This window comes from Gymnodraco acuticeps, unplaced genomic scaffold (assembly GCF_902827175.1).
Source record: "Gymnodraco acuticeps unplaced genomic scaffold, fGymAcu1.1, whole genome shotgun sequence".
NCBI lineage: Eukaryota > Metazoa > Chordata > Actinopteri > Perciformes > Bathydraconidae > Gymnodraco > Gymnodraco acuticeps.
The window spans coordinates 2,551,678-2,574,785 of record NW_022990484.1 but is presented as its reverse complement, the minus strand read 5'-3'; the positions used below and the strand labels follow the sequence as shown (position 1 = coordinate 2,574,785).

General features: G+C 41.3%; 4 protein-coding genes across 6 annotated transcripts in view; 2 read left to right on the top strand and 2 right to left on the bottom strand.

Annotated features, from left to right (window-relative positions):
• Positions 1-17,726, top strand: part of si:ch73-335l21.1 (insulin receptor substrate 1-B) — a 59,662-nt gene extending 41,936 nt beyond the window's left edge. The window contains exon 4 of one of the 2 annotated variants that reach the window (XM_034226251.1): positions 17,646-17,726. In XM_034226251.1, coding sequence (XP_034082142.1) covers positions 17,646-17,662 — 17 coding nt within the window. In that variant the 3' untranslated portion in view covers positions 17,663-17,726. Of the gene's footprint in view, positions 1-3,544; positions 4,056-17,645 lie in introns of those variants that run through there. The other variant, XM_034226252.1, reaches the window with a different exon arrangement.
• Positions 12,827-16,054, bottom strand: LOC117552675 (flocculation protein FLO11-like). The gene is made up of 3 exons (XM_034226253.1): positions 16,018-16,054; positions 15,806-15,876; positions 12,827-15,450 (listed from the first exon to the last, which is right to left on the bottom strand). Exons 1-3 carry the CDS (start codon positions 16,044-16,046, stop codon positions 12,995-12,997), a joined length of 2,556 nt encoding a protein of 851 aa, XP_034082144.1. The 5' UTR covers positions 16,047-16,054; the 3' UTR covers positions 12,827-12,994.
• si:ch73-335l21.4 (RING finger protein 227) lies at positions 16,460-18,269 on the bottom strand. Its single transcript, XM_034226256.1, has 2 exons — positions 17,688-18,269; positions 16,460-16,798 (listed from the first exon to the last, which is right to left on the bottom strand). Exons 1-2 carry the CDS (start codon positions 18,130-18,132, stop codon positions 16,740-16,742), a joined length of 504 nt encoding a protein of 167 aa, XP_034082147.1. The 5' UTR covers positions 18,133-18,269; the 3' UTR covers positions 16,460-16,739.
• On the top strand, positions 17,932-22,850 carry si:ch73-335l21.2. Of its 2 annotated transcripts, none has more exons than XM_034226254.1 (2): positions 17,932-18,175; positions 21,762-22,850. In XM_034226254.1, exon 2 carries the CDS (start codon positions 21,819-21,821, stop codon positions 22,458-22,460), a length of 642 nt encoding a protein of 213 aa, XP_034082145.1. In that variant the 5' UTR covers positions 17,932-18,175; positions 21,762-21,818; the 3' UTR covers positions 22,461-22,850. The 2 variants fall into 2 exon arrangements, with proteins under 2 accessions (XP_034082145.1, XP_034082146.1); XM_034226255.1 differs by lacking the exon at positions 17,932-18,175 and adding an exon at positions 19,393-20,613.
• The last annotated feature ends 258 nt before the right edge of the window (positions 22,851-23,108 follow it).

Genomic DNA, 23,108 nt, shown 5'->3' with positions numbered 1-23,108 from the left:
ATTAAAAGGCATCGAATGAGCTTTATATGATCCTGCATTCAGTGCAAACACACTCTTTCATTAAATATGCCAACATTTTACAGGTGTGACAAAGCAGTTATACAATGCACAGTTATCATACTAAACAATGCTCTTATCAGAACAATAGCATTATGACACATTTAAAGGGCCGCACACACCATGTGATCGCTGCTATCTCGGGAGTTGATTGCACATCACACTGTCTGAAGTGGGTCTGATGAAATGTGTGTCAGACCGTATGATATCTCTATGTCAGACTTTGCTCTCGTGTCCGGGTCAGCCAGCGTACTCTGAATAATTGTATTCCGTGTTTTGATTGGTTGGCCCGTAGCAACATTGAATCATAAATTCTTGCCATGAGTCGAGCTGGAGACATGTCCGTCCAATCATAGCTTGTCGTCTTTCATGAGTGATCGAGATGGAGGTGCCAACCCCAACATCCTCGTAAGTCTTTTACGATGTGGCGTTTTTATAGTCGTGCAAGGAGGAGAGCTCACTGGGATCCTGTTGGAACTGGGAGGAAATCAAATATCAAATTATTTCCGATAAAATAAATCAATATTTTGTATTAACTGTAATAAATGATGGGTATATTATGACTAAGTGGGTACATGCAAATAATAGAACAGCTAGAACAGTCTGGAAGTTCAGAAAATGATATCCTTTTACTGTAATGCTTTAAAACCATACAAAAAGACACTTCTAAGAAAAGATAAGACTTTATTTATCCCGAAGGAAATTGTTGTGCCAGAGTAACAAAAATACAATAAACACAGCAGCATAATAGTTAAACTGTGCACTAAAAGTGCAGTAAAGTTCTATTACTTATATCTGAAATCTAAAACTATATTTAGCCTCGTTTCACACAATAGCTCCTAAGGTTGACCATCACTGAACATTTTATAGAAGTTAAAATGACATGGCATGTGTCGGGTCGTTAACGTTGCATATGAGTGTTTTGCAGCGACGTGCAGTCAGGGGAGGCAGAGCCTCACCTGTCATACTCCAATGTAACGGAAAAACAACTAAAGAAAAACTAAATAGTAATAATAATAAAATGTCTCCACTGATCTGTGTTGTAACTTGTAAATGTGATTTATGTATGATTCCAATCAGCAAATTTGCAGAGCTCCTCCGCTACAACTACGGGTAGCGATGAGAAGACGAGCTCGACGAGCTCTGCCTCTCGTAAGCCCACAGTACTGGCTGGAGCGCGGGCACTTATTTTGTGAGCGCACTCAAGCCAGTTACTGTGGGGTGAGGTGAGGCACAGATGAGCTCTGCCTCACCTCAGAATGCGTCACCCCACAGAAACTGGCTGGAAAGCAGGCCCTAAGCGCATGCCTGTTACCATCTCACTGAATGTCACCAATGTAATGTTTGTAGATCCCTTTATTACATTTATATCCATCCATTGTCTCTAAATAACTTATTTCACGTATATATATATGATATTTAGGCTCGCTGGTCTCATCATACAACGGCAATGAAAAAAGCACCAGGGGAGGCAGCCATAACCTCTGCCGCACTGAAGTGAGTGAGTGCAAGTGAGCCCACAGGTTCTTGTTGCTACTGTTATTCTACGTAGAGACGGGGTAGACCATGGCGGTAGACGCGACGCAAACAACAAACTAGACTTTTGAAACTAGAGGAAGATAAGGAGGACTTTTACAAAAAAGTAATAGAGATTGTTGTCCAGAAGGAAAGCATGGACTTCATCTTCAAGTCAAGGTAAGACCCCAATTGTAATGAAAATGGGATCATACTAAGAAAGAACAATCCAATATTTAGATTTTGGGTATCCTTTTGTTGAACGGTCTGTTTAAAATGAATCGAAGCATCAGACTAAAAAAGCTTTTGAAAATAACCGAATATGTCGATTATGGTCAAAATATGATATTTGTAAATCTGACTCTGAAAGAGTCAGTGCCTCACCAGCCATGAACCTCACCGCACGTCACTGGTGTTTTGATCTTGAAATATTGTGTAGTTTGATCCCAAAATAAATAAACCGTCCTTAGAAATATCTCAATATATTCTTGGTCCTCTATTTTGATTTGACGACCAAAGATCCCTTCTCTTTGCCTAAAATAGCGCAGTAGTTGGGGTAGGTTTTATGGGTTGGGTAAAAATTGCTGATGCAGGCGCAGTAAAACTGGAAAGGTGTTGGGGGTGGGCATTTCAGACGTCATTTAATAGCATGCTGACCTCTTAAATCAGCTGTCATTGGACGTACCTCACATGACACCGTTAGAACTGGATTGATCATCAAACAGTTCGCTCTAAAGACCCGGACACACCTAGCCGATTTTGGCCGCCAATGAGCGTCGACACGCCCTACTCAGATTGGTGTGTCCCGCACCGTCGTGTCTTTTCAGCCGTGCCGACACCTTTTCGCCCCAAAACAGCAGTCGGCAAAATAAATCACTCTGATTGGCTGTTCAGCTAGCAAATCAGTGCATGAGAAGCGAAACGGAAGTGAGGGACCCAAACAAACTATTAAGAAGGCAAATCTGAGATTTCATTTAACTCCAGCTGGGAAAGCCCCATGAGCTTCTCGTTGTAGAGTGAAAATGGAACACACGCTATTTGTTGTTTGTTTATATCACGCAGTCTGTTCTTCTTCTCTCGGTGTATCACGCAGTCTGTCTTCCGGTTGTTGCCTCTTTTGAATGACGAATACACACTACCGCCGCCTGCTGGTAAGGAGAGTTATTGCCACTCACGCATGCGCAGTTCGTACGTGCTTCTTGGCCGTCGGCTGAAGTCTTTGCGGTGTGTTCCAGTGCGACACATGGCCAAGACGCAGAGACGCGAGGCGACACAACAGACGGGGGTCCGTCTGTGTCAGTTCTTTGGTGTCAGCTTGGTGTGTCCGGGCCTTTTAATTGTAAACTTTCACCCGGGACAGCCCAAAAGCACACAGTGCATAAGGGCCGTAAAACCAACAGATGGCTGCTTGGTGCCATGTGATTCGTCTGCTACCGCTACAAAGGAGCAGAATTATCATTAAGTCTGCCTTCCTGTTAATCCTATCAACTTTCAACTCTGCAGAGAAGGCCAGGTCTCCTATGTGCTGCTGAGACACGTACCATTTTGAAATATTACTATAGTGACATTTTCCTTTGTGATTCACAACTGTGAGCTTACATGTCCAATATTAAATGTGAAGGGCTGACATTTCTGGATGTTTTGAGGCACACACACACACTTTGCTCTGCAGACACAGCAATAGGTATCTCACTTTCACCGTCACGGCTTTATCTTCTTCCTCTCTAAATATTTTCTCCAGCTTTTGTGGCTTTGTCTACTTTTTTAAATTGTTTTACTATTGTTCATTTGAGCGTCACTGTGACCCTGGACTGATAAGCCGACACTGATAACTTACAGTAAATATTGTAATTATCCTGATAAGCAAGTGATGCTGCATATACATGTCATAATATTTATTTATTCTTCATATCTGGGTTATTGTTTATTCTGCGTCTAACCAAACAATGTTTTCTGTTTGTCTCCTTTCCAGAGTGTTGATGTCAGTGCATGTCCTTTGGGAAACAATCTGGTGCCCCTCGGAGAGCTTTAAAGCTCCGCCTGTTCCTTTTGTGTCGACCAATCACATTGAGCGAACGGCTGGATCGGACACGCCCTAGAAGCACTTTGAGAGACTGTTGGAAAACTTTTTCTTCTTCGCTTTCATCTTGTGGAAACCAACATGGATGTGTGCCAAATTACATTCTTGTAAAGCTATTTGCTGCTCTCATTCCACGAGTGTAAGCCAATCAGAGAAGGGTATGGGGGGGGGGGGAAATGGGGATTTCTGTTTTTATTTTTTTTTATTAATCAAATCATTAAGAGTATAATGGTGGATATTCAGTGTATGAAAGAAAAGAAAAGAATTATATATCTGCTCAAAAAGTGCCTCATTTTCAGATTGTAGCCATTTTACAAAAAACTTAAACTATGCCTCAACTAACTGAAACTTTGGGTTTTTCTGAGGGGGGGATTTGCTTGACTTAATGTAGTTACAAAAAAAAGTGCAACAGAAGATACTGGTATGAGCTTTTACTGCGTTCATGTCATATGGGAGGATTTTGGTGTCAATAGATGGCCATTTAAACATTATCCTTAACACAGCGTCCACACGGTGGCGTGCGTTGAAGCTTGCCGGTGAGCTTGTCTGAAACTCGACCAACAACCAATCACATAAATCTCCCGCCCCGGACACACAAGCATGAGGTTTGATTGGCTAGAGCTTGTACTGGCATATTATTTGATTGGCTGATGCTTCCGCCGAAGCTTCAAAAGTTGAAAATTGCTCAACTTTTGAAGCGAGCAAAGCGAAGCAACCCTCCCACAATGCAGTTTGGCAAAGCGTGACGTCACCCCATTCAAAGTGAATGGGCAGAAGCGTAAAGCTTCAACGCACGCCGCCGTGTGGACGGGCCGTAAATGTATTTTGTGTCATTAAAGGTGGGGTAGGTAAGTTTCAGAAACCGGCTCGAGTGCACTAAAATTTGAAAGTACACAGCCGAAAAGAATCCGCCCCTTCCTTCAGACTTCCTTACAGAGCACCTCCTCCAACACACATGAACGCGCAATGCACGCCCAATTACGGCACGCCCAATGAGGGCACGAGATACATTTGTGCGTGCACGAGATGGAAGTAGTGATGGGAATTCCGGCTCTTCTTGGTGAGCCGGATCATTTGGCTCGGCTCACCAAGAAGAGCCGGCTCTTTCGGCTCCCAAACGGCTCTTCAGTTTACCACTTATTATACCTTTTAATTAAATCAAATGTAGCCCTGTTTTGACTAATGATTTATATGTGTGTACACATATATCACTTAAATTATTCAATACATCCTTTGTACTGAAGTATTCAAAAGTAAAAATTACATTTTTAATATAAATGATTTGCTGTGGCCAAATGTTTTCATTGCATTTACAGACCCGTGCAACTCTCTGATACCACCCAATGAATGCATTGACTTGCTTGTAGAACCACGCTACACAAAATAGATTGCGGCTTCCACAGATGAAATTTTGTTATGTATTTTTTGTCAAAGCACTTCAGATATTCATTGCTATCGGATGTTAAGAGCGTTCCATGGAATATAATAACAAGTGTATCTCGAGCCGGTTTCTCAAACTTACCTACCCCACCTTTAAGCTCCAAGTTTAATAGAGCATTGACTAAACGACTTGGATAATGACATTAACAGTATAACAAATCGTACGTGTAAACCTACCTGGTAAAAAACCTGTTTCTGATTCTGATCACAATAAATCTAATATGACATGAATGCAGCATTTTTGCTAACATTATGATGATAACGGTACTAGCCAACCTGTCTACTGTCTACTGTGAGAAATATTAGCGTAGCCTGTGTTAGCATTTAGCTCATTAAGACTTGCGCTGCTTTTATTTCCGTATTTTTCTCTCTCTGTTAACTTTTTTAACAAAGCCATAAACCGTAAGTATTAAACACACAGGCTTGATAAGGCACGTGTAACAAGGGATGCAGCCGCTTTCTAGTTAGCTAAAGCCAGCTAGGTCATATCAACATGTTAGCATCGTGCCAGGATGTAAATTCAGTGTCCTGCTGACTACAGCTCAGGGTTGAGACCCCTGATACAGAGCCAAGCAATCCCATTAGTGCTATTAACTCCAGACACTTGTGTCTCATTTAATCCACTTCGTCTCAGGATGCTAAATAACATTAGGTACGTTCAGCTGAGGATAGAGACCCTATCAATAGCTATGCTAATGCTAGCCGTCAGCACACTGCTTTTAGCACCGGAAAGGGGTCGGTTCTTATTTCAATTCTGCCATTGCGTAATAATAAATGAAACTGCTAATTTGTTCTCAGTTATTTTATACATGAAGGTACCAAAATTCTAAAATGTTTACACTTTAAAACTTTTTAACTGGTTGAATTGAAAGTGCTTTGACCCTAAATCCCTCTTTAGGACCATTTCTATCTCCTTCCCTCCCTCCTTTCTGACTTTTGCTTAGCTCTTACTTTAATCTCCGCTATGCATCAGCACTTAAGTGCCTGTCTGTCCTTTTTATCTGTCTGTCTCTCTACCCCGTCTAAGCAGCTAGCACTAGCAGGGCTGTCCTAGCAGAATATATTAAGTCTATTTTTATGTCTATTTTTGTCTCTTTTTGCTGTACAGTTCTCATGAAAATAACTTGTTTATGTTTGTTCGATATGACAATGATCTATCAGATGAATTGACTGACAGCCATGGCCCTAATCTGAGAAGTTTTGGACTGTTTCTCTTTCGCCATAAATGGAGGAGTTAATTGTTGCAGGGCCGTCTGTGCCAAAACACAACAACAAAACAACAAATAAAGACTGCAGCAGCACCTCAAGAAGCAACCTTCAGCTCCTAAGTCTGGACGTATTGCTTTGTTTTGTTTTAAAATTGTAACCTTTTGTGTTCCCCCATTGTTTTCTTTTGCTGCGGGGAAAATAACTGTGACATATCTGGCCTCGTTTACGTGACACTTGGAGATAAAGGTCATTGCGAGGAACTACGCTTTAACCTTGAATTCCCCTATGACTTTGACCCGAGGATTTAAAGAAGAAATGCATGAAGAGGAAGAGAAAAGGTCACCACGAAATGTCTAAATAGTATACATGTGCATCTATTTGCTACAAATTGTACTCATGTGTTTGTCTGCCCGTCCTTTGAAGTTCATGGACTAGCTCACTCTGTTCACATGACTTTCAGGGGGCCTATAGCCTAACAATGCAGCTTTATTACGAGCAGGTTGGGATGTGAGGTTGGAACTGCCTCTAATAATGATTACTAATGCAGAAGTGGGGGAGAAAAATGAACTTCCAACCAGATTCATGCATTGGAGACCTTCATGCAGACTCGCAGACAAACACATGATCCGTCTTTCTAATGTCTTTTGGAGATGTTCTCATATTGAATCTCAGTCGTTTTCAGGCAAATGCTTGAAGGTACTTATAGTTTAGAAAGAAGAGCGCACAAACAGGCTTTCAATCTTGACAAGCGGACACTATCATCCTGCCATTTAGAGCCTCCTCTCAGCTCTGAGCGTCTCATTAACTTTACTTCGTCAAACTGCCCGCAGTCTATTTCTCCGACTGTCCGTGATGAAGTGCTCGATGATCGCAGACACACATATGACTGAAGTTCCTTCAGGAGAGCTCAGACGAACGGGGTTCAAGAGTTGAAGTGGCTATATGATTTCATTCATTCTTAGCAAGATGTTCATGAAATGTGCAGGTAACTTGCTGCTGCTGTTCTAAATTGTGTTATCTCTTCCTCCTGTTCCCCCGTGGGATGGTACTGAATAGGAAATATTGTGAGATGTGCCATTGATGTAGACAAGTTTTACTTCTGTTGCTTTAGAAGAAAAAAAAATCTGACTAAAAGAGAAAAAAAAGTAAAACAACAAAGGCTTGTGGTTTCTTTCGTTTTCCGTGACTTATTTTGAGTGATGTAATGGGCATGTTTGTTAAATCAGGCTTAAGGCAGAAGAACAACAGTGCTACTGATTTAAAGGGGGAGAAGAAGAGCGGAAGGCGCTACAGTTTTACGATCTGAGGCGAGTGTGAACATCTGCATGAAAGGCCACAGACACGGGAGGGCTCTCGCACACTCGCAGAGACCACAGCAGATGTCCCACTGTAATGGGGAAAAATAAAACAGCCTGATTGTTATCCTCACAGCCTGCAAAGCTGCATTAGTCACATTCGCCACTCCCATTGATAAGATCATTTGCACTCACTGATGGCGGGTGGCCAGCGGAGTTAATCACACGTCTTACTGGTAATTTGACCATGGTGGTGTTTGGCGGCGGAGCTCCATCCCTGTCTTATTTGATAGTGATACCACCCTCTCACTCAGCACTCGGTTTAATTAAATAAGATTTGTTTAGGCATTATAAATCTGTCTTTCTCTTCTAGTTAACATGTATGGGATCTTTTATCATACTCGTCCACAGATGGCCAAGTAACTCAACCCAGACAGAGGCACCCTATATGCATTATTAGAAATGAGAACACACACACACACACAGATCATGCACCTGTGGATCCCCTCACTTCCTTTATTTAGAGGAAACAAGGTTAGTGTGGACAAATAAAGATTGTTAGCACCTGAAAGATGTAGAACCCCCACACACACACACACACACACCAACATCAGAGGGTTTAATGAAAGTCCCAAAGTAATTTAAAGTCCTGCTTTTTGTTAGAATGTTAAAACATTTCCTTCTCCTCGTATTTTATAAGCAGTGCACCTGATTCAGTGTTAAACATTTAGCATTATTTGCAAGACATGTTCCTCATGATTTCCAAATGTCAAGGTTTCTCTGAAGTGAACATTAATAAGTGAACTCTTCCTCCTCCTTGGGATGCAACCTTAGGCAATGAGCTGTTGGAGTTCAGAAATGTTTAGCATGCCTCTGCCGTCAACGAGGATCCACAAATTAAATGAGTTCTTTACAAATTGAACAGCAAAATATTAGTTTAACAACTCACACAACTCCTGCAGTTTAATGCAATCTATTTTAAATACTTCTGGTACCGAGCATCATGCAAAAATGTTCTGAATAGTAAGGTTTTAAGCAAAATGCATCTGTTATGAAAGGAGTGAGCATATTACATAAAAGCTGTAGTATATTGCATAAATCAGGTAAGGCTGATATATTTGATCTTAATTCAATTCAGTCTTAAGAAAATCTCCATAACGTGCACCGGAGGCATGTGAGAAAAACTGCTTTCTTCACAAATTCAAGGTAACACTCGGTGAGTCATTGATAAACACAGACTAAGGTTTCATTCAAGTAATAAGTCACATGAACCCATTCCCAGGGATGTAGAAAAACAGGAGCAGGGCCGGGGCGACAGAATGGGCCCAGCTGCCATCTGGTTGTCACGGTGACGGGCCCGCCTCGGCTGCAGCAGCAACATCTCCAGTCAAGAAGAGTGAGAAAGAGAGGAGGGGGATGCTGGGCGGCGGCCAGAGAGAGGACAGGGAGTTCAGGCAGCAGAGAGGTGTGGTTGGATGGAGGCCAACAGGTGGACATGTTGAGTCTGAGCCGGCGGGAGGATCATCGTCTCAGTGTGAGTGTGTGATACTGCATCATTATAAACACACCTACATGCACCTATTGGCACCCCGCCACAGAAATGAACTCAATAACCCCACTTGCTTATGCACTGCAGGGTGTGCACAGGAATAAGTGTGCATTCCCATGAGAAAAGAAGAGATAGGAAATAAATAGTTCCACTTTTCTCAAAATGTAATTTTGTTTTTTTATTACCAGACACTTTTAACTCTACACACCTAAAAACCCTTTATTTAAACCATTTTAAAAGTAAAAAAGGCTTGTTGAACTGCTCTGAACTCATGCCTACACTACATTTCACATTGTCTAAGAGAGGTGCTGGTTTGTGTATGACTGTTTGAAAGCAATTAGGGTGAGGCTTAACCTTGTCATGTTGTAAAAAAAAAAAGCAAGGTCCTCCCCAGGGTTATTAATGTTTTCTCTAAACACTCCTTTCACTTAGAAGAAACCTGCAAAAGCATCCCTTAAACACGTCTGAAAAGCATGCCGTTAAATTGAACTTATTGAACGTGCATTTCATAAGTCACAGTGACCCATGCAAAAACTAACATTTTATCGATTATATAAAGATAACAGTTTCTCAAAGTTTATTTAATTTAAAAATCAGATCCCTTACACGACTGCAAAGCCCAGTGAAAACATGCCTGGTCCATTGGAGTGATATCAATCTTCTTTATATGTCTTAGCCTCTTTGATAGTGCTTAGAGTGCACTTTGTATGGTGTTTACATCATTGATACCAGGCCTTAGCCAGCATGTACAGTCCGTACTGCTACATGTAGCCAACAATACAGGAAGTCTTCCCGTCTTTATGACTTCCTCCCCAGCGCAGACCACAGGAAACTCGCTGGATGTAGGATACGGAAATAGCTTTTGCTCCCAAAGCACATATGGGAATGTTAATGTAGGCGCTATTCCATGCTCCTAAATTGCTTCCTTCCCATCATTCATACCTATGCAAGTATATAGCAGAGAGAGGCGTAAGCTACAACACCGAACGTGTATGGAGGCATGTAGGGGGCGAGATTTTGTGTTTTTCTCCCACCATTTTCCCCTTAGTTGCCATAATAAACAACATAGCACATGGTGCTTTAGCTTAGGTAAACCTGTTGACAGAGCCAATAAAGCCCAGGATTAAAGTCAGTACACTGCAAACTGCCTGTGCTAATCCTCACAACTCCCCCCCCCCTGCAGTCCTTAGGCTACATATAGGGCATAGTTAATCACTGCAGACTCAATAAAGTAAGAATACCCACAAAGTCTTGGTCGAACCCGATGTGAGGTCATCTAAACCGTGAATGCCTCAGCCGATGCAACCATCTTTTAATGTATTTCCAGTTCCTCACCGCCCCCTTTTTTACATAGTATACTTAGCCAAACAAAAAGCCTTTCTCTGTCTCCCCCCTTCCTCCCCTTCCCTTTCTCCCCACCACCATCTGACGCTCACTCTCGCCTCATGAGAGAATGTTTGTCGTGATTATATATTTGTCTCTGTTACAGGCTGCATGCGAAATTAGCTCTGTCACTCCGTATAGCTGCTGAGCAAAAAAAGGGAGGTTTAAAGCGCACAAAAGTGCCACATGGAATGAGTGAGGAAGGGGAGAAGAGGAGGGTCGGGGTGGGGGACTGTAAGGCCTCTGTGCTTTTTTTCTTGAAAGCTCCCTTAAAAACCGCAGACACATGGTACAGAATTTCCCTCACAGTATGGAAGAAGGGGGGCAGCTTTGCAAGAGAACACCACACTGTCTGTGATAAACACACACACACACACACACACACACACACACACACACACACACACACACACACACACACACACACACACACACACAGGGGGAATAATATAGCCAACACACTAGAAGAAGGAAAGGGAGTGTGTGAACTAGACGCACAAACACTATACACAAAAGGCGGTGCAGAAAGAGGGGAACTTTGAAGGAGTCGACGTGCAGGCCAACGCCTCTACATGCCACACTGAAAAACTGAAATGTTGACTTCAGTTAAAAGTATGTAGTCAGCAGATTTCACATAACTGTATTAAGTAAGTTGAAAGCCATAACACAAATTTTAATTTAAAAATGGTGGATTGTCTTGACTAAATAAAGTCGACGGTTCAGTTTTTTCACATGGAAATCTCAACACATCATTTCACCTTAATACCTCTGGGCTCTATGGGAAAGTTGAAGGTCCCACTTTCTACGGGTATTGTATAGGGGGGTATTTTGGTGCTAGTGATGTAATGTAGGGGGGGGGGCGTTAATCCAATGTACAATGCGTTTAACTTTGACTGACATGTCCCTCGAACCCTCCCACCCTCTCCTCTCTCTGGGGCCCCTTTGAGCTCATAGGAGGGCGAGTGTGGAACTGGTGGTGGCTGACTGGGAAAAGGTGCAGGGGTCAGGTGGTGTGAATGGACGGGTTAGGGTCTCTGATGTGGGCTTAGCGTGGACCCAATGCCCTTGAAACAAAGCTCTTGATTGGGTGATTGGAAAAGGTGGGAAGTGGAATCATTCATTTCGATCTAGATTTGAAGATAGACGAAAAAAAACACATACTTATAATTCATTTAGCTTCAAAGTTATGTAGGGTGCCAGCATATTACCACAGCATGAGATCTACTACATACTTGAGGTCACAGTGGGAAAATAAAATGGATTAGGAACGCCATCTAGTGGAACATCTAGCACCTGGTCATGCTGTGAATGGAGATCAGGTCAATAAAGGTATAATCCATATTGATTAAGTTGCGAGTTACAAGTAAGTTAAGAATACAGCAACATCATGACATTCTTGTGATTGAATCTAACAAGCAAACCCCACTGTATTTTATAAATGGTTTCAATCAAACGGAAGAAACCATATAATGACTTGTTTTCCTCCTTTTGTGTACTTATTAATGGCTTGGCAAAGTCACTAAAAGTCCTTCTGACAAGGGGGAAATCAAGGTTTTCCATCTTGCAGAGTTAACCCAGAGACCAGCATGCTGAAAAGCTCCTTGTAAGCCAAAAAGAGGAGGTGGAAAATGTGTGTCAGCACACTGAATAGCCACTGCCTGCATGGGAATGAGGACACAAGGAACAAAGCCTCAAGTACTCTGCTTTTCCTCATCACCCTTGACATTGCATTATGAAAATATTTGCCAAATGAGGGTTATGCCCCCCAAAATCCATGTTTCACCTCAGTAGATGTTTCCTATCATAAGAGATGGATGATGTCATTTTAATAGAAACCACTAATGATTTACAGTATATAGTATTTTCGATTGTCAGCGTTTCTTGTAAGCATATGCTTTTCATGCCAGATGAGTGTTTTTTCCAAAATGAAGGGGAAACCGACCCTAAAAAAATCTCGAAGAAGAATTTGATAAGCCAATTACTTTACTTTCTTGATTCCAAGTAATGACACGACTTAGTTTTTCCAACAAACACTACAAAATTGAAAGATATTCAGTTTTCCTCAGTAAAGATTAAAAGAAAAATCTTTACTAAAATTCGCAAAAGAGAAACGAGAAATGCCAAAGTTATATTATTCAATTGAATCTTGATCAAACTATTAAACTAATTGTTTGAACTCTTGATATTTTCTGGCCTGAGACTCCCAAAAACTTTCCCTGAAACAAATTACAACCAAGATTTATTTATTGACATAATAATCTTATAATGACATTTGTTACCATACAATATTAGATTGTTTTCTTACATAGAAAACGTAAGAAACATCACTCATTCGATCATTTTAGTTATTCTGCTTAGGAGCAGCCATTGTTTGCCAAAGAACAAAATCACAAAAGAGTACTTTTCGAAATGTTATTGGGCTTGTTCAAGCAACCACATGACATTCCCAAGAGTTTCTGTCATTTCTCAGAACAGGACAGTTCTTGGACTTGGAGGAAATAAATCTTCTACTAGCAAATCCTCGCTAAGAATCTTTGTGGTGTTGGTGGAAAAAACATCAGACATATTAAACCCCACACTTCCACTTCCTTCATCATCCAGGAATAAATCAGAAGTTGTCATGCCACCGTCGACATCTTCGCCCAAGTGGTGTTCTTTAACATCTTCTACCTCATGGTCTTCAGAACCTCTGCTCGTGTTGTCTCTCCTGAACTCAGCATCCTCAGAGTTAAAGCTCCAATTACCCACCCCTTCTTTTTGCTCCGTTGTAGCATTTGGAAAATACTCCTTATCAGCTGGTATGAATGGTGTCTGGGTTGTAGCTTTGACACCACTGAACGAGGCACTTCCAAGAACATCGGCGTAGGTGACAGCCAACACCCTGGCGGGGGTCTTTGGCGGCCTGACAATGACCGCCTTCCCAGACTCATTGGTGAATCCATTGGGCTTATTTCCTTTCACACGTGTGCCTCTCACAGTGCTGCTGGTGGAACTGTGGAGTGGGCCCATTCCAACAACTTTGGTTGGCGTCCTTGGCTCAAATTTTGGGCTGGATTCAAATGTGGGTCTTCTGTCTGATCTGAGAAAAGATGAGGACGTTATGTGTTCTAGTGTTGTGCTATTAAGATTTGCATTTCTGTTTGGAACTGGCTGAAATCCTAATAATGTGTAGATTTTGCGTCTCTTTTGGTATGTGTCCGGTGAAGTGTCAGTGCTTCCTGCTTCCTTTAAAGTTGGTTTAAGGTCTTCACTGCTTACCTCATTTTGGCTCACTGTGGATACATGGCTCTGTTGCAAAATCTGTGGGCTTCTATGTTGAAGAGCTTTAAACCCCTGCTGGACTCTAGCAGACTTTTCTGGCTCACTAACTACAGTTTTGGCTCCCTCGAGTGGTCGAGTACTAAATCCTCTGAGACCATATATTCTTTTATAGTTTTTAAATGGTCTTCTATCACCAGTTTGATGCTGCATAGTAGACGTTTCCTTAAATCCTGTCGTAAACGGCCATATAGTAGATTTGGTTTGGACGATATCCAAAGTTCCAGGAAAGGGGTCATCTGTTAGGGTCTTCACAAGTTTGGATGCTTGTCTCCGGCTAAAGCTAAACCTTGGTGAGAAAGAAGGGTGTATATTAGCTTCCTTTCCTTGGTCCAAGCTGTAGCTTTGAGGGTTGGTTCTGTCATTAGAGACTTGGCCCTTCACACCTCTCCATGTTGGGTTTATAAATCCTCTGAAGTCATAGATGCTTTTTACGGTTGTTCCAGGTTTGTTAGCATGCTTTGATTCTCTTTTGGTCGTATCACGACTTACTGGGGATGTATCACTAACAGTTGTATTGTTACCCTGGAAATCTGCATGTGGAATAGGGTCAACACTTTGAATGGTGGCGTCTTTCCCAGGATGTTCAGAGATTTGAGTTATGTCTTTATATTTACTAAAATGATCCGTATTAGGACCATACTGGGCCACATTAGCATTATTTAGCAGTGGTTTGGCCTCATCAGATAGCCGTTCTACTTCCTGAGTTGAATATTTTCTTTGTTTAACAATTGAAGCAAACCTGCTGTAAACTTGTGAATCAGAGGCCTGCTGCTGATGTGGCGGCGGGAAAAAAGCGGCAGGTCCATCACTAGTGGCTGAATGAACTCTCTCATGTCCAGAGGTCAGGGAGTTCTTGAACAGATATGACTGGAACTTTTTGTTTCTTGGCAACTCACTGCTGCTCACCGAGTTCAACTTCTGGGAAAAATCTGTATGTGGTGAAGTCAGTTTTTCTGGGCTGGGGATGCTTTTAATAACATAGGCGTCTAAGCTGTTGCTGACTGATGGCGGATGAGGAGCGGGTTGACTCGAGAAGCCGAAAAATTTGCTCCGTGCCCCAGATGCGGGGGGCTCATTAACCTCTTTATAATTCCCTCTTGAAGTTGGCAGTGGAGCACTCCAATATCTAGCAGTCTGGGATGAAAAAGGAGAAGGGGAGGCATATCTGGGAACTTCTTCTTTGATGTAGGAATTCTGAGCATCCCAAACTTGTGACGGACTGGGGCTTAGATGAAAGGGACGGGAAGCTTCTTTTAGAGATGATTTTCTAATGATCACTGAGTTTGATCTGTATGAATTACCAGAGAGTGGTTGGTAACTGCTTGCTGGCCTATTTAAATCATGCACTGCTGGAGACTCTCTGTTATCTGGACTGTTTTGATTGTAACTAAAACGTACAGGGTTTGGCCGTTGGTAGATGATTGACGAAGCTACTCTAGAATTCCCGCTTGTCTCAGTTTCACCAGTAGTCCCAGTTTGGCGTCCAGTTTGAGTTGATGGCTGACCAGTGAAGATGGGATTGTGCTGACTGCGTGGAATATACAGTTTTCTCAGACGCTTGTGCTTCACTCCATCGTTCACCTGGGTTGTTATGGGGCTGACTGAAGGAGGGGGAAAAAATGTAATTATTCGAATGCTGTTACACAGGCAAATCAACCTGTCTTCGATTTTGTATGTTCATTTTATAACCTCTATTTAGTTTAATATAAATCTGAAATTACTCTGCCTCAAATACATTTTAACATGGTTGAGACAGGATGCAATAAATGTCAAACAAAATCATTATCTCTTTTATATTTTTGTCAAATTGCCAAGAAAAATCTGGCAATACAATTCTAGCTCCACCCAACCCAATCTGCCATCACATGCCTTACCCTCATTAAAATAAGCATTAGCTCACAGAAACTGCAGACACAGCAGGATTGGCCTGGCCGATCCTGGCCTGTTTGCACTCACCTCTTGCAGCTTCTGAACACATGATAAAGGACATGACAGCTGCACAGACCAGAGCAAAGGCAAACAAAGGCCTGCAGGAGAAGATAAAAAGAACAGGCCAAGGAGTTTTTATGGTATTCATGAGAAGTGTGAGGCTGTCACTCAATAATAATCAACCCTTTTACAAGTTGTATGCCTACATGTGCGTAAAAACGTGTACAATTGATATTTACCTTGAGGAGAGAGCAGCATTTCGTAACATGATGGAAGGATTTCTCAAGAGGTTTGAATGATAGCCAAACAAATAACTTGGAATAAGTTGTATTAGAGTTGGCAATCCATGTGTTTTACTTGTCAAACAAGTTGGAGATCCAGGCTCTGCTGCTGGTTGAGTCTGATTGGATGCAATGATGTGCACCTGGTCTTAAGTAACCTCCCCTCCCAGTTCCCAATTTTTTTATTTAAAATGCTTTCTTTAAATATTCAATCTCTTTTGAGTTCTGTGCATTTGTCTTTTAATACAATCATGTTTGCCTCCACTGTGAATTGTATTTTGTAAAGCCTGCTTTTACTTTGTAGAATGTGCTAGGCTAAATACAATGTTTTTTGTTTTTTTTAAAGTTGCACACTCAAGCCGTATTTTTTTTCCAAAGAAATGCACACATGACTCACCCAAACTCTTAGGAAAAATAGCTTCAAAGTCATTTGAAACCAGATTTATTTTGCCATATATATGTAACAATATTTAATTAAATACATTCGTCAAAAATAATAAATACCACATACATAAGTGCAAATAGGCCTTAAATAAAAAAGATTACATTGTTGGCTGTGTGGCCAGTAAGGTTTCATCATCATCATCATCATCATCATCATCAAGTCCATGTTGCGAATGAGAACCATTGAAAATAAATATAGTGTCACATTGTCCAGGGTCACTGAAATTGTGGACTCCTTAAAACATAAAGCCGGTCATCATGGCGATGTTCCTCAAGTCGTCATTGGTCATACAGTCTGTGAAAGAAAAACAAGACACATTAGAAAATATGTTTACAAAATCATTGATGACTTTATAAAATAATCTGAACCCTTAAGTGTGAATATTGAACTTTATCACAAAGCTAAATGTGGCACATTCATTTAACTTTATATTTTTAAAGGTCTAGTTTAAAAGCATACTGTAACTAGTGGTGGAATGTAACCAAGTAGCCTACCTTTACTTAGCCTACAATGCACAGTATGATTCTGTTTTCTTCAAGTTTGTATCTTCTTGGTCGAATGCACTTATTGTAAGTCGCTTTGGATAAAAGCGTCAGCTAAATGCAATGTAATGTAATGTATATCAATTTTAAGGAGTATTGTTAACTCCTTAGCGAAACTAACTTCTTAGCAAAATCGCTGTCAGTTTTTTTTATGTTAACCCACTCGTGATTTAACTCACCTAAATATCATTTTGTATGCTTACAAAATAATTGTATTTTAAAGGTTTTTCCTAATTGTTTTGTGTAAAAATCAGAATGTATAAAGTAACTATAGTATAAAGTAGACAAATGTACTTCCAAAATGTAGTAGAGTAGAAGTTTAAAGTTCAGTACTTGAGTAAATGTAGGCTACTTAATTACTTTCCACCACTGAGTATTTTTTTTTATATTTAGGGTACTTTTATCTCAAGTCTGAGAATCTAGGCTACTTTCTAACCCAATTGAAGTAGTAGAAGTAGCCTATAAAGAAAATGGAAATACTCAAGTAAAGTAGTATACCTCAAAATTGTACATAAGTACTTGAGTAAATATACTTAAAAGTTACATTCCACCACTGTTGCCTAATGATTTGTCTCGCTGACTTTTATTTACTTCGGCAGGCCAGGCTACCACTTGAAACTTCTGAACCACAGTTTACTTACTTTCTCCGCCCCTCTGCCGAGAGCTCTTCCCATTAAACAACCGCCAAACTTTCCTGAAGGACCGCCGGAGCCCCCTGCCTCTGGAGCCCGGGGAGGCGTTGCCTTCCTCGGCTGGAGTCTCAGGGAACTCCTCGGTGTCGTCACAAGCGTCTAGCCCGGGACAGACCTCTTCCTCCGGGTTATCGTCCTCCTCGTCTTCCTGGTCGAGGACTCCCGAGGATATGAGCCGCTCCAGGACGCACTCGTCAACCCTCAACTCGGCTCTCAGCGTCCCGGAGATGGAGGTGGTTTGTCGGCACAGCGGACAGACGATGGGTCCCTGGGGTCGTGAGAGGGCCAGGAGGCAGGACTCGCAGAAGCTGTGTCTGCAGTGGAGCTCCCGGGGACACCGACTACCTGTGTTGTAGGTCCGGTAACAAATCCCGCACTCCTGCTCGGTACACATGTTGCTTTCTGATCTGGTGATTCAGATTGGAATTAGACAAGAGGTGAGCTATCCAGACTTTATACCTCAGGGTGTGGGGGAGTGCGTGGGAGGAGACTACGAACTAAGGTTTATGGCCAAATAAAACGTATGAGTCATAAAGCTCCAAGTGATGTAATGAAACCAAAACAACATAACACACCATTGTGTATGAGTCATAAAGCATGTAGTCCTATGTTGTTGTTTTTTAAATAATATTTCCACTAGAACATGTTGAAACACACTACTCGAAATAAAAATAAACAAGTGATTCACAAACCAAACCCATTTCCCAGGTAATAATGAGAGTAACACATAGCGTTGTGATTTAAAAGAGCACTCGAAACCAACGCAGGACTCAATAAAACAGGATTAAAATAATACAAAATAATTAAACAAAATATTAAATCTACAATTAAATAAATAAACAATATATTAAATATTTCCTGTATCAGAAACAGTAGGAATATAATGCTTACGAAGTCCAATGGTCTTAAAAATAATCTTGATTTTAACACAAATGTTACAACTTTCAAAGTGTTTAACATATCAAATAAGACAAAAGAAAGCTCCTGTTCATTCAAAAATAAAATAGACAAAACATAAACCATGTCCTGTTTCCAGTCTTACTCTGTCACTTCCCCGGTCTGATCATCACATCCTTACTACAGTTGATCTATAAATAACCTCTTTGACAGTATGACAAAATATTTCTTGAATATACAACTTTTGGGTTTTTTCACATGCACAGTTAAACAATGAATGACCCTGAGCCAGGAGACATCAAGCGGACCTAAGACGTAACCAAATACGTTAAAGATTAATCACTGTTTGTTGGATTTGGAATCATTCATTGGGAGGCCCTATTTATGGTCATAGCGCTTTTTTTTAAAAATCCAGTAAAAATATGGGAAGGATATCCCTTCTTAATACTCCCCCTCCTTTATCAAACTTGAATTCAAGTCCTAACCCTCCTTGCACTCCCCACTGATACCGAAGGGTGTGTCTGTGTGTCTGTGTGTGTGACGTCAGCCAGACGTCACTATGGTAATCCCCAAACAACCCTCATCATCCTATCAGTTGTTTCAGCATGAACTCCTTTCAAGGTCATTTCCGCTGAAAACTTGGCAGACAATCATAAGTTCTCTGTGTGTGTGTGTGTGTGTGTGTGTGTGTGTGTGTGTGTGTGTGTGTGTGTGTGTGTGTGTGTGTGTTTTAAAGCCTATCCTTTGTGATTTTCTTAAACCTTCCCGCTTTTTGCCTCCAGCATCGAATTTACAGTAAAAGGGGCTTCTTCTTTTTTGAAACCTAAATGACTGTAAAAAAAGAGAAGACTGTGAATTATATGACAAATGTCTAACCTGTCCTACAACATTAAATCCCACAGTACTGTTTTTTTGTGATATCAACAACATAAGAGAGAGCTTTTAGATTTCTGTATTTACTGTGTGTGTCTTGTAGAGTGAGACACTTAGTTGGAAGATTGGAGCAATGTGGGAAAAACAAATCTAGACTTTGATATTGATCATAAAGACTTTATTGACTGCAGTAATTGTTGCAATTTTTCCTAGTGGTGCTTTTTTATGATTCTATGTGTGAGTTTACAAATCTGACTGTTGAGTCTTATATTGTCTGGTAGAGGATATGAAAACAAGTTAACCTATTCTTTAAATATGCCTGTTTTTAAGTGAAGTGACAGTGATTTTATTAGCTAATCCAATAGTTTTAAATGATTAAGGAATACGATAAATGTTTCAAACCAAAGGAAAGCCCAATCTTTAAAAAAATCTGATTATAGACTATGTTTTGATCTGAGTCAGATTGGTAATAGCAGAGTTGGCATAAAGGCACATTCTGTACAGGACAACTAAATCAATGAGGGTGAAACAGAAACATTACTATGGGTGATGACTACTTTATCAATCCGTAAATTAATCTGTTTACTGAATGTTCTGAACATTAACTGTCACTTATTGACATTTACACATTTTTAGTATAGACATGATCCACTAGAATGTGAGATGACTTTAAGTAAAGTAGGAAAACTGTACATTGTTAATAATTACACCCTTAGCCACGCACTACTATTTTAAAACTGCTTCATGCTGACTGTGTGGAATCATAATAACATCATATGGAAGTAGACTGGGAATCTGTCATTTTCTATCTCGTGTGTCTTAGTTACCCTCACATCACCAAGGGTTTAATTACTGCTGAGCAAACCGCAGAGACGCCTCATGAGAGAGGAGGACGAGTACAATCAGGTGAGACGGAGGGAAAACAGAAGGCTGCCAGTAAGCCGAGCTTCATCCACATAGGATATCAAGATTGAAACTTGTTAATGTGCACAGAATACAGGGAGGAAGACACTGCCAGGATGAGATCTGTACCAACATGAGGAGAATTGTACAAGGGGAAGTACTGGGCATCAAAGTGTCCTCTGATCAAAGGGCTGTGCGGTGGGTAAGTCACTCTGTTATCTGCTTCTTAGGTGTGAGGATGAATCGCTGCCAGTGGCTCTCAATATCATCTCTATGAACATGCTGGCCTAGCTATAAGGGGGCTTATTTATTTAACACTTTCCCGTCACAACTTGTTTGTCATATAAATGCTTCTTGTTGCTGTTTATTGTATTTTAACATCTATTCTGTTTCTGGTTCTAATGTGTTTTGAAATGCGTTGCCGTGGACCAATTCACAGGAGACCACATCTGCTAAGCAACAATCCGTGCGTAGTAGTTGTCCCATGTGAGCAATAAACGAAAAAGGGTGTCAGCAAAGGAAGTTCGTAAGAAGCCATCAGCAAGTTGGCTCAGAATAAATACTAAAAACAAGTGGGGAAAAATGACATGTCTACTTATTGAAATAAACTTAACTTTTGGTAGTGAAGCAGAGCCAAGCTAGCATTCCCCTTCATCTCCAGTCTTTATGCTAAGCTAACTGGTTGCTAACTGTAGCCTTCCATTGAAATGAGTGGTACCAATCCTGACCTGTGAAGAAAGCGAAAAAAAGGCGTATTATATGACAACAATATGAAACTATTCTTTGGACATTGACATATTTGACTCACACACATTTTAGTTTATAGTGACAACATCTTAACATCACTAGTTTTAATGTATTACAATTTCAACAACCTTTTATTGGACTTCCATGAACACAAACTGACTCATAACAAGTCAAAGCTGGTAAATTACACCACCAGGGTTTTCTTTTTTGCAGACAACCTCCAAAACCAGTTGAGTGCCCCTTTAAACGACTGAACAAAAACATGGAGAAAAGCGGACGTGCACACAAACACATGCAGAAAGCATCATTACATTGACTTATTACTTCCTTTCTCAGCTCTACTTTTGCTTTGCTTGTTTTTTATTTCCCTAATTCCTGCACATACTCAGAGTGTGCACACACGTCATGGATGATTGTGAGTATGTGGGAGGGAATGGGTAGATGGTTTAGTGGTTAAATGGATGAACGATATGACTCATGGGCTGTGGAATCTGTTAATAAAACCAAGAAGACACAAAGTGATATCCCAGGGAGAGCAGATCCGGGCATTTAAAAGTCACGTAGGCCTCTGGTGTGCTAGTTCAACTTGTTTTCTCTTTTCAGATTTTTACCAAAGATTCATCCACTTCTCGCCATAACTGAGCACCAACTACTTCCAGCATGGCCGAGAATGTTGTCCCCGCTCCCCAGCTAGGGGACCCAGCTGCTGCAGCACCCAGCCTCAGCGGCACCCCTGGGGACCCGATGGATGTGGAGTGTCCCATCTGCTACCAGGAGTACAACCAGTACAATAAGAGCCCCCGGATGCTGGAGTGCACGCATGTTTTCTGCACCGAGTGCCTCCAGAGGATCCAGCTCTGCCCCAGCGAGCCCTCCAACCCCAGCAGCCCGTCAGCCCTCCCCTGCCCCCTGTGCCGCCACCTCACCCCTCTCACCTCCGGGGACGCCCTTTCCTTACCCTGCAACTCCCGCATCCTTTCCAGACTCCCCCCCGCCACCTACTGCCTGGCTACACACCTGGCTACCATCACCCAGAGAGTGGTGCTGTCCCTGGAGGGCGACAGCAGGGACACTCGCTTCATCATCCTGCCCACCGTCAGCCTCCGGGTGCAGCAGATGCACCCGGAGAGGCTGTACGGGATGGCGCCGGGCATTGTGCATGGGGAACAGGAAGTCTTAGAGCAGAGCAAGAGGACACTGTTCTGTGTGCAGCTGCTGGCCGTCACCTTCTGGGTGCTGTTTGTGATCACGTGCGTGGTCGGGGTGGTGTTTGGGCCACATTTCATTAACAGGAATCATTAGTAGGAAGCTCTTCTTTTAGCTAGTGATATTACATTATGATATGAAGCACTGTATAAAGTAGGTTGACACATGAATTTTGAGAGAATATTAAACACAAACTTCGTTGAAAATAAGTTTGACCACTATTGTTGGTATCTACCCTGTTGATCTGGGACCAATTGATATTCAAATGTTGTTTATAAAATACCACCATTTACACCAATTCTGACTAATGTACTGAAATGTGTTGCCCTTTCATTATTGATAGACTGATCAAGAGTTCCCTCTAGTGGTTCATTTGGTGATGTATGAATCTGCTCTGTTTTTTCTGTGCATGTTTATTAAGGCCATTATAAAGTGTATAGCGGTCCTGCTAATGCATAGATTTGAATAAAGCTGATTTTACTTACACATTGGGGTCTCTCTTTTCTCCTTTTTCTGGTACAAACAAAATACATATACAATGTATTTGTGTTTTCCAATTTTTTTTTTATCCTGACTTTGACTGTAATAAAAGTTTTATTTTTCAAATGATTTTAAAAAACAACGAAGTTATAGTGGGCTATTGTTGACACAAAGTATGTCAGTAACCAGATTTTAAATCCGAGCAATATTGTGGCATATTCTATCAAACTAAATATAGTCTTTGGCACAAATGGGGCTAACCCC